Genomic DNA, 12,502 nt, shown 5'->3' with positions numbered 1-12,502 from the left:
TTTTCATGAAACGTCTCGTCGATAGTTTTCCCAGGTGACTGTTTTAAGCTACGGAAATCCAAGGATCTGATTGGCTGTGAGCAAAGTTGGGAGGATAAGCCAATGACAAAACGCCTGATGAAACGATGTCTTGGGACTCGTAACATAAATATTGGCAATCTACCCTACACAAAAAACAACTGCTCTGATTGGATGCTATTCAGGAAGTTGAACCCTTTGAATATAAACATAATCAAGATTGGCGCTTTGCAATTGGCTGCAATCCACGGATGTGGACTTCTCTTCGAAATTTGCCAATCTGTTTAATTTCAGGTTCAAGAAACTAAACGTACACTCTAAAAATTCGAATGTTAAATCAACGTTTGAAAGGTTGGAGGAGTGACAACCTTTTCCAAATGTTACATATCCAACCTTGTCTAAAGCTCAATCCAACATTTTAAGTGTTGGGTAGAACCATTTAAAGTGGTAACATTTAGAAAATGTTGTCACTCCTCCAACCTTTCAAATGTTTCGGTAACATTTCTTTTTTTATAAAACCAAAGGAAATTTTCAATATCGCTTAGATTTCGTACGGTGAGATACTGCGTTTAAAACGAGTGAGTTCTTTGGGATTTTTTTTCGGTTGTTCCTTTCTTTCTTTTCTACTTTGCTTGTTTTTGTGATTAGATTTGACTCAGATTCGGCGTATCATTCAATTCACGTGATAACGATTTGATAAACACCGGTCTGTTATTTAGGGGCCTTCGAACGTATTGTGCAAAAAAAAAAAAATTATTATCCCATATTGTAGATCTATAGCCGTTACGATCTGGTTATATTTGCCATTATTATGTTAATATGGCCTAGCAGCCGATTAAAATCACGTTTTCCATGGTCGTAACAATTGTAAGTCTTTATGAAAAAGGCGGAAGGATTGTGCTTATATTTTCTGTACAAATGCTTGGTGACACCAAACTTAGATCGGCGCGAATTTCCGTGATCATACATCGATTAACTGTATTCTTATCAATCTGCACTGGATGTTCAATCACACATAGGCACTCTAAAACAAATATATATTGAAAGAATTGAGCTAAGAGAGCAATGGTAGGCGTAGCTTAAATCAACACTGAAAAAATGAATTGCTAATTTAGCACTTACAGTGCTTGTATAGTGACTGTACTACGAGTGCTGATTTTCTAGTTAAAATTTAAACGAGAAAATCAGCACTCGTAGTGCAGTCACTATACGAGTATTGTAAGTGCTAAACTAGCACTTCATATTTTGCAGTGAAGGTTACTTGTTGTACATGTAGAATTTCTCACATATGTTGAAAGTTTAATTCATAAACGCTGCCGTGGACGGAGCGCAGGACAGCTGGTGTTTCTTAGCTTGCAACCCATATAATCGCAACCTCGTGTTCATGCTGTTGGCGAGCAAAATCTCCGACAGGTGAACTTGTTCTGTTACAAAGTGTGATAGAAAGTCCTCTTTGATTCCGGAGTGCATCCCAACGATAGGAGCAACATCACTACATCGTTTTGCTCCGGCATTAGAATAATGCCAATATGTTATGGTTATATATTTAAACAGTTTGACAAGCGATTCGCATTTCACCTCGTAGGTATGTGTCTATGTTGGTTATGCCGCTGAATGGCTTACAGCAAGACACGACAAGGTTTTCGGAAAGGAAACTTCTGTCACTTTTGCGAGGTAAATATACACAATATCGTTCCCAAGCTGAAAAGAAGTGTTTGGACTTACCCGACGCGGATGTAGGTTCAGGATCTCTTTCCGACATCATAATAATCGTCGCCCGACAAAGACCCGATCCCGTCCGAGAGGTGCTCGAAGGAACCCGATTCAATCCGACGTAAATATCGTGGTCCATTTCCCCGTACTCGGGTATCTGACCATTCAGTGTGAATAAATATCGACTTTCCATGACCCCCTTGCTGCTCTCACGGTTATTCCACCTGACCTTCTCGTCGGCTATCTCCAACTTGAGTTTCGTGCCAGCTTGGACGATATCATCAACTATCTTGAGTAGGAGACCGCCATTCAAGGTCTCGGAGGTGTACCCGGAGAGTCCGTTGCTGTAGACACGCATTTGTTTGTCGCGTATCTGTAGTTCAGCCATGTTAGACGTTAGGTCGCCATCGCCTCCCATTCCGTCACCACCGGGTGAGTCGGAGATGTCCAACGTCCAGTTCCGGGGTGGTTCGTAGTAGTCCAAAAAAAGGCGAGCCATCCGATAGGGCCCGGCGAATGAGATTTTAAGGACGGCCTGTCCGTCACAGCCGAAATTTGGCGAGGCTTTTGGATAGACCAAGAGCTTGATGAACTCACCCTGACCTTGTTCGACGATTCCAGTACGTAGGTCTAGAAAGATTCTTTCCCGTTCGTAAAGACTTTGGCCATGGTCTCCGTGGCAAAGGGCTAAAATCATGCAGTGGAAGCAAAAGAAACAGAACAAAAGACTATTGTCAATATTGAATGTTTAAAGAGATAAAAATATATAAATATAGTATTTGCAAAGCAAACCTTTGCTGCAATTGGTCTACAAGCAGCTGGTCTTTTTCTCAGATAATCTTATACCTATCGGGCTAAGCCCATAAGCCCATTTGGTCTATAATCACTTTGGTCTAAAAGTCGCTTGGTCTACACTACACCTGGTATAGTACCCAGTTAATCCAATTAACATTATCTTCTAATCTATGACCATATTGTATGCTTTGTACATCGTCTATTTTTTTTCTTTTTCTTTTTTTGTAAAAGAAGCCATTTTGAACTTGTGCTAGTTTTTAATTGCAATTCAATTTAACTGTTTCTGCAGAGGGACCCAACGGTGTTTAAAACCATAAGCACGTTGCTTAAGCCCGTCACCCTAACAACAATTGTTTAAAAGTTTTTAAACAACTTGTTTGAAAAAAAAGTAAATCATCCTTTTTAGAAATTTTGAACTTCTTCATATGTTTAAAATAATAGTTCTTATAATAGAATGATGGGCAGAAACATCGTGTTTCAAACATCGTTTTTACGATGAACACTTACTCATAGATTGAATAGTATTCATAATGATTGTTGACTTAACTTGTAATAATTAGGAATCACTTTTCTTATTCATTTTAACAATAATCTAAAGAACACAACTACATTTTTTTTCAATCGACTTTAATTCATAAATTAACATCATTCGGCATGTAATTTAGATATATATATATTTTTTCGTCTTTACTTAAATTTCCATTTGCTTTCGTTTGTTACGGCATTTATGAATCTAAATAATTTATTGTTAAACTTACATCTACATGGTTCACTTTCATTCGGTTTCACTATACTCATTTCCTTTAATTCGAATTTATTTGTCAGTTAAGCATAAATAAGTCTAAATAAGAGTGTAAAATGAACGCGTGAGCCTTGAAAATTATTTAATAGGTTTCCTTGTAATTTCCTGTTTGTAAGCTGATCTTAATATAACCTGCAATAATGACTACCTTCGTAATCACAACCTTATATTAATCCTACTTAGAAGTAGTACAAGTGTCCGAAGAGTACACATCAAGGAAGAACTCTAAAGTACCCAATTTAAAAGTAATCATGAGAAATTGTTAATGATAATCCCGGCAAAGGAAATGAAAAGGCATTATTGAATTTAACGAGATAAATTTGGTGATTTCGGAGTGCTAAACGTGGCTATTTATTTCAGCGTGAGAGTTCTTTGCACATTTCCCAAATAAAATACATGATTTTAAAAGGCGTATTGTCATAGTAGTGAATATGTATTTGATGGAAACTTATTACATTTTGGTTTTGTAATTATGTCAATTTAATTAAATAAATTACCTCATTTGGATGCTTTAGGACTCAAATCATCAAAACGGGTTACTGTCCCGGCTGATCCCAAGGGGATATTAAAACATTTCTAGTACACGTGTTAATATTCCCGAAACCTTTATGTGCGCCTATCCCAAGAGCCTCCCCCATCCAACGTCCTTAAAAATGCATTACATAATGTGACACAACGAGCAAGGTGTTTCGTCTTTTCTCTAATTCTTAAAGGGATGGTCCAGGCTGAAAAGTATGTATAACTTAATAATTAGAGTAGAATTCATTGAGCAAAACGTCGAAAATTTCATCAAAATCGGATATGAAATAACAAAGTTATTGAAATTTTAAAATTTAGCAATATTTTGTGAAATTAGTCGTCATAAATATTCATTAGGTGGGCTGATGATGTCACATCTCCACTTTTGCTTTTGTATTTTATTATATGATATTGGGTTTATTCATTTTTTTTCCTCCAAGAACTAGAAAAATTGGATTGACAACTGATTTAATGCATTATATATTTATTGCTGCAACTTATTTCATTATAAGGGAGACGTGTTATTTACACAAGTTTGAAATAATGAAAACAATATGATTTTATGTAATATAATAAGAAAACGGAAAGTGGAGATGTGACATCATCAGCCCACCTAATGAATATTCATGACGACTGTTTTCACAAAATATTGCTAATAAACTTTAAACTTCAATAACTTTATTATTTGTTATCAGATTTTGATGAAATTTTCGGCATTTTGCTCAGTGAATTCTACGCTATGTGGCAATTATACTTGCTTATATATGTCAGAAGTCTCTAAGCGCTCTACAGTATATGCAGCATAATTACCCTGGCTTTAGCAGTGCAGCTGTTACGCGCGCTGCCTTTCAAGGAATAAATTCCTGCCAGGTACCCATTTACCTCACCTGGGTTGAGTGCAGCACATTGTGGATCAATTTCTTGCTGAAGGAAATTACGCCATGGTTTGGATTCGAACCCACGACCCTCTGTTTCAGAGTCCGGAAACTAATCCACTGGGCCACAACGCTCCAAGTTGTATTAAGATATAAATATTTTCAACCCGGACCATCCCTTGAACATGTTGAAAGGTTTCATTTTTTCTTCTCTCTTTGGTATTCTTTCTCTTATTGGTCTTCTTATCACTATTTTTCTACTTCCTAACTCTTCCTTCCCTTCTTCATATCTATGACTCTCCCATTATTTCTTCTTCTCCTCCTTCTTCATCTTTTTCTTCTTCTTCTCCTCCTCCTTCTTCTTCTTCTTTTTCTTCTTCTTTGTCTTCTTCTTGGCAGCTAGGATTGACATGATCTTGTGAAATCACGTATGAATATTCAAAAGGATTTTTCTCCCTGACAAACACTAAAAGTGCCTGCACTATTGCACTATGATATTGCATTCACCTTCTTGTCTTCACATGCATACCGGTTCCACCTTTTGCTTCGGTCACACATACCTTTACGATCGCCGTAACAACGATTTTCATACACAGTAATAACTGGTATTAAATCGTTCGTACGGTGTTCGTAAATGTTTTTGTGACCGTCGCATTACTGGCCAAGTCACACGAACGGAATCCACTCCAAATCGACCGATGACATCTCATTGAAAATAACGTGGTAATTTTGATCGATCAACAGTCAATTATTTGGTTTGACTGCGACCTAATCCATGTTGTTACAGTCTCATGAGACCGAAGACTTAGTAATATAACTATTAGTGTAATTAGGAAGGAAGACCTTTTGTCATTCCCCCCCGAGCGGGATCACTTCTAAAATGGACAATGAATATATCTATTGAAAACTTTCTATTGCCTCGCAGAATATATGGTAAAAAAAACGAATTTTACGCCCACTTGAGTTAGACTTTCAACAATCATTTCAATTTCGGGACTTGGTTTCTCCCAAAGTACAACTGAGGTTATCATGAGTGTAGTTGGCTCTATTCCACTATTTCTCACGTCTGTCTTGACAAAATTCATTCGTTCCAAATAAAGAAATGTAAGAGGATATGCAAGAAGAGTTCATTAAACCCCTGCAATAAAGGAAAAGTTCACCCTGACAAAAATATTGATGCTCGTATTGAGACATTGAATATCCTACTGTGCAAAGTTCTAATCCATCGTACCAGGGTTGTTAAAATCTGTGACTATGCTATCCTCGTTTAGAGTAAAAGTGAGTGGAATATCTAGTCGCAAAGGACGTTTATAAGCAATACGATTTAATAAATTTGGTCTTTACTAAAAAAATAATAAAGCCTTTCAATAATAATAAGAAATCGTTATGTTAGTATTTGAACAATCTATTTGAACCTCAAATAAAGGGATATATTCGTATACATTCAGAAATAATTAATGATTTAGAAAAGCAAAACGCGATTGTTCCAAATTTGGGAAGTGAACCAGTGGTAATTTGTACGGAGGCCGTTACACACATCCATCCCTCTAATACAGTTTCGGCCCTTATGGAAGGGAATGTACTTTCTTTAAAATCTAGAGAAATACTCACACCTCCCTCTCCCCCTCCCCCCCCCCCCCCCCTCTTCTCCCCCTCCACTTTAGTAGCAGCCTTGAGGGTAGAGAGAGTAGTTTGATTTTGTTTGTGAGTCTCCCTCTATGTCGGTCTTTGAGAATGTAGCCTCCCTTTCACATGGGCATGATGGGTCCAAACTACCGCCCTCTACCTAGTTCACCCCCCCCCCCCCCTCCCTCCCTCTCTCTCTCTTCCTATCTTACACACAGATACTGTACACACACCCATCAACACTCAAACATAAAATATATACATAGCACCGAGGATCTGAGCAACTTAAAAAAAGAAATAAATACATTGATCTGAACTCTAAAAAAAGAAATGTTAACTAAACATTTGAAAGGTTGGAGGAGTGACAACATTTTCTAAATGTTGCATTTACCACTTTAAATGGTTCTACCCAACACTTGAAATGTTGGATTCAGCTTTATACAAGGTTCGATGTAACATTTTGAAAAGGTTATCACTCCTCCAACCTTTCAAATGTTGATTTAACATTCGAATTTTTAGAATGAAGGCTTACTTCTTCTAATCTAATTCATGTGCATTATCTACAAGAGACGTGCTCCTATACCATTAAAGGACAAGTCCACCCCAACGAAAAAGTGGATTTGAATAAAAAGAGAGAAATCCAACAAGCACAACACTGAAAATTTCATCAAAATATGGTGTAAAATAAGAAAGTTATGATATTTTTCAGTTTCGCTTAATTTCACAAAATAGTTATATTCACATCCTGGTCGGTATGCAAATGAGGGAACTGATGACATCATTCACTCACTATTTATTTTGTTTTTATTATATGAAATATAAAAAATTCAAATTTTCTCCTCATTGTCCTGTGAAACACACTTTTATTTCGCCCCTGAACATGCTGAACATGTGGAATTACCATTGTTTAACATTTTATGTTTCAGTCTAGTTGGTCTTTATTGACAAATCTGTAAAAATTGAAATATGGTATAATTCAAACAATAAAAAACTAAAGAAATAGTGAGTGAGGGACATCATTGATTCTCTCGTTTGCATGTGACTAAATTGTGCATATAACTATTTTGTTAAAAATAAGCGAAAATTGAAAATGTCATAACTTTCTTATTTTACGTTCGATTTTGATGAAATTTTCAGCATTATGCTTGTCTGGTGGGCATGACTTTTAACAAAAAAATATAGGCTATACTAGTTTTTCTTCCATAAAGCTCCTCCAGCAATCATTCGAAATGAAATAGACAATGTAAAGACTGTCCGAGAGAGGGCAATCTTTCCAACAGCATGCTTGGGAAGATAGAAAATATTTGTCTGCGAAGGGGGAAATGATAAAAACTATGCGAAGCGGCAGAGGACATGGGTAACATACACCCCCCCCCCCGTCACACACACACCCACACACCAATGTCAAAGTAAGGGAACATCGTCTCATTTTATCCCCCACCCCCAACTTATTCCTTTAATTTTATGAAACTTGTCACATTCCTGCTCGTTATGGGAATCGACTGCGTAATATTTTAAAGGACAAGTCCACCCCAACAAAAACTTGATTTGAATAAAAAGAGAAAAATTCAAGAAGCATAACACTGAAAATTTCATCAAAATCGGATGTAAAAGAAGAAAGTTATGACATTTTAAATTTACGCTTCATTTTACCATGGACCTACCAGCAGGTCCATGATTTTACAAAACAGTTATATGCACATCTCGGGCGGTATGCAAATGAGGGAACTGATGACATCACTCACTCACTATTTCTTTTGTATTTCATTATATGAAATATTTTGATTTTCTCGTCATTGTCATGTGGAGTGAAGTTTCATTCCTCCCTGAACACGTGGAATTCCATTATTTAAACATTTTGTGCTTCAGGCAAGGAGGTCCTAATCATCAAATTCGTAAAAATTGAAATATTGTAGAATTCAAACAATAAAATCAAAAGAAATAGTGAGTGATATTGATTCTATCATTTTATGTAACTGGCTCGTTCATATAACTAGTTTGTTAAAACAAAGCGAAACTTTGAAATGTCATAACTTTCTTATTTTACATCAGATTTTGATGAAATTTTCAGCATTGTGCTTTTCTGATTTTTCTCTATTGATTCAAATCAACATTTTTCTGAGGTGGACTTGACCTTTAACAAAATAGATTTTGGCAGCCTGGGTATTCCGAGGATTTCTTGGTCGTACCAAGGAGGTATCATCGTCTTGGTCGTACCATTTTCGAACATACTGTCCAACTTGTAATGACCGTGTCAGCGCCCCCCCCCCCCTCCTCTAATAAAATAGTCGGGCCTCAAACCAACGTGTAAATGAGAATAGACATATACAAACATTGAAAGAAATATTGTAATAAAGGCCTTCCTTCCCCCATAAACAATCATTACTGATTATACTTTATAAAGTAACAAATGCATTATTATAACTATGATAATAATCAATATATAAACAGATGAATGACTAAATGCGTGAATACAAATGAATAAATAAATGAAAAAGAATGCAAATACATGAAATAGGTAGATAAATAAGTATCATGGCTAGGTAATTGCTGGACAGCCGTGATCTAGAGCTCCTTTAGGCTGTATGGTTATGAAAACGAAACATAGTCAGAGTTGATGTATTGGTAAAAGGATGAACCTATAAAACGCAATTTCGGAAAATACTCTTACTTTAGTTTGTTTTCTGATTTTACAAGTAACAATTTACATAATTACCTATTTTTAAAGAAGCAAGTACCTAACAGACATCTTAACAGGCTTTAATTGTTTTACCCGTATATTAGGCCTGAAGTCCAAAGTCATAGCATTAAACAAAACAAAACTGGTTGCTTGCTTATTCACGTATTCATGTTTTTCTTGGTAATCACGTAAAACGAATCTCCACCATTTACCATCTAGACCTACCTGTTGCTGACGCATAATAGCGCCTGGTTTTATAGACTACATCGTGATGGGTACACGTCCCGTGCCAATCATATATGATTGAAGGGTGCGTAGTACAATATCCCAGAGCGTTAGCACTGTGCGCTATGCTATTCTTTGGTTTTGATGGAATAAGTAGCAATTTCAACTTTATAATGCCCGTGGGGCCATTCATGAATTACGGTTGATCAATGATGGACACATAACGCGAACAGGTAGTCTTACATTCATGCTCCCCCATCATCATTTATAGAATTTTGTGTATTCATGTTCATCATTTATACCGAGGTTTTTTTTACCTGACTGCTAAGAAAGCACGAATGCCTGTGAGCAAGCAACCCGGGGACCAACGGGCTAAGGTCCTCTCCGAGGGACCTGGTAATGAGAATAAATGCCTTACCAAAGGGCACTAGCGCACCACTTGGAAATCGAACTCGGGTCACCGGAATCCGAAACCCCGCTCTACCGACTGAGCTATCGCGCATCATTTATAATGTTTATAGACTTGTAATGTTGACCATATCATTTATAAAGTTCGTAGATATGTTTTATTCACAGACAATTGATACGCATACATGGATTGAACTTACAAATGCCCGGTGTGGTTCCGATCTAGAAAAATCATTTCGAGCAGAATCCAACATGTCCAACAAAGTAACTATCTAGGCCTCAATGTTTGCATGTTAACATTCGTTTTCTGAAACAGTATGTGACAAAATATTCTGGTAGAAAAATGGAAAGAATAACCGGTGCATTTCAGCCAGGTGTCTTGTATTCATCCAAATGATATAACATACTTTGTCCCGGTTATACTTCGTAATTCCGAAGGTTCTTTATTCCGAAGGTTCGTAATTCCGAAACACGTAAATTGCGTATACCTTGATGTTCGTTAATCCAAAAAAAAAACATACTTTGTCCCGGTTACACTTCGTAATTCCGAAGGTTCTTTATTACGAAGGTTCGATAATGCGAAAACGAAATAAGTTTCGATGTTCCAAAGGTTCGTTAATCCGAAAACGAAATATGGTTCGTTGTTCCGAACACTTTAAAAAATGAAGTGCTAATTTAGCACTTACAGTGCTTGTATAGTGACTGCACTACGAGTGCTGATTTTCTAGTTCAAAATTAAATTAGAAAGTCAGCACTCGTAGTGCAGTCACTATACAAGCACTGGAAGTGCTAAACTAGCACATCATTTTTTTACAGTGAAGGTTTGTTAGTCCGAAAACGAAATAAGGTTCGTTTCTCTTTTCGTTTTCGGACTAACGAACCTTCGGAATTACGAACCTCACTTCTTTTTCGGACTAAGGAACCTTCGGAATTACGAACCTCATTTCGTTTTCGGACTATCGAACCTTAGGAATTACGAACCATCGGAAATACGAACCTTCGGAATAACGAACCTTCGGATTTACAAATGTATGCGCTTTGTCCCACATGTGATTATCTGTGCAAGTGATCATTTTTCAGCTTTGAGTTCGGGTTTTTTTTCTTTTGTAATCATACACAAAAAATATTACTCAATCATGAATTATATGAGCGACAATGTATGAAGTAGAGAAGATTATTATACATGACGTCATAATGCGTACGAAAGAAAAACATGGTCAGAGGGAGGCACGTTAGGGGGAAAAAACGCGGGGCAAATCGTAAATCAAATCAACTCATCAATAGAAAATAGATCAAGATCCTCTGTTTGAGTTTACTGAAGAAATTAATCCAGGTATTTGTTTTCGTCGCTCGACAAGGAATTTTACCGGTCGTAAATGGGAAGGGTCTACTCTATGGCAAAATCATAAATCTAGATATATTTATGCAAGTCAGGGAGAAAAAACAATTTTCTCATGTACTCATGACCCCACTCCATTCGCCACAAAAACCTTGATTTGATATATACTTTTTTATTTCTACATAGCAATATTGTATCACAAATATAACAAAAAGTTTTGACAATAATCCACAAACATATATCACTGATCATAACATCACTTAAGGAAGACGTATTTTCATCGTAAGCAAATATGCTCGAGGATATGACAAACCAAAACATACGCTGAGTATTATAATCACGTTGAATGAGCTAATTGGATTAAAAAAACTGATAGAATTACTGACTTGAAAAAAGTTTCAATCTGACTACTACATAAAATTCAATTCTTCATTATGATTCCTAAATGGTTACTTTTCGATCTTAAACGTCAAGTCCACCTCAGAAAAATGTTGATTTGAATCAATAAAGAAAAATCAGACAAGCACAATGCTGAAAATTTCATCAAAATCGGATGTAAAATAAGAAAGTTATGACATTTCAAAGTTTCGCTTATTTTTAACAAAATAGTTATATGAACGAGCCAGTTACATCCAAATGAGAAAGCCGATGATGTCACTCACTCACTATTTCTTTTGTTTTTATTGTTTGAATTATACATTATTTCAAGTTTTACGAATTTGACGATTAGAACCTACTTGTCCTGAGAACAAAATGTTAAAATAATGGAATTCCACGTGTTCAGGGAGGAATGAAACTTATTTCACATGACAATGACGAGAAAATAAAGATATTTCATATTTCATGTAATAAAATACAAAAGAAATAGTGAGTAAGTGATGTCATCAGTTCCTTATTGCATACTGACCGAGATGTGTATATAACTGTTTTGTGAAATGAAGCGAAACTTTAAAATGCCATAACTTTCTTATTTTACATCCGATTTTGTTGAAATTTTCAATGTTATGCTCGCTGAATTTTTCTCTTTTTATTTAAATCAAGTTTTTGTTGGGGTGGACTTGTCCTTTAACCTCGAAATTGTTGTATTGTTTTCACCCATATTCAGCATTCAATAAAGTTAGATGGTAGACGCAGATTGGATTCAAAACACTATCACTATAGGGAATCAACAAATTTATTTGTTTATTCTTGTCGATGAAAAGATGTGAATTTATGCAAACACATCGTGATAAAACAACAATGCTTTACTTCATTCGAACTAAACAAAAAAAAACCTTCTGGTCATTTCTAAAATACTTAAGAAAGCGCAGGTTAACATGTATTGGTCTTATCAGTTATCATTGCTTTAGGGGAATACAATCTTGACAAACTCAATTTTGGAGTTTTCATAACTTCTCTATTTTCTTTATTACTTGATATGGTAAACTTACAGTATACATACATGTATATTTCATATGAAATATTTTATAATACATGTGTCTGTTTACATTTGTTCAATTGTA

The 12,502-nt window shown here is 36.0% G+C and overlaps 1 protein-coding gene across 1 annotated transcript in view; it reads right to left on the bottom strand.

Moving 5' to 3' along the window:
• Window positions 1-1,436: 1,436 nt before the first annotated feature.
• Window positions 1,437-12,502, bottom strand: part of LOC121421687 — a 31,053-nt gene continuing 19,987 nt past the window's right edge. The window contains exon 3 of the mRNA XM_041616464.1: window positions 1,437-2,418. Within this exon, the coding sequence (XP_041472398.1) occupies window positions 1,565-2,418 (854 nt within the window). The 3' untranslated portion in view covers window positions 1,437-1,564. The remainder of the gene's footprint in view (window positions 2,419-12,502) is intronic.

Source organism: Lytechinus variegatus, chromosome 9, assembly GCF_018143015.1.
Source record: "Lytechinus variegatus isolate NC3 chromosome 9, Lvar_3.0, whole genome shotgun sequence".
NCBI classification, from domain to species: domain Eukaryota; kingdom Metazoa; phylum Echinodermata; class Echinoidea; order Temnopleuroida; family Toxopneustidae; genus Lytechinus; species Lytechinus variegatus.
Note: the sequence above shows the minus strand (reverse complement) of the source record. Positions and strands in the feature narration are given on the sequence as shown.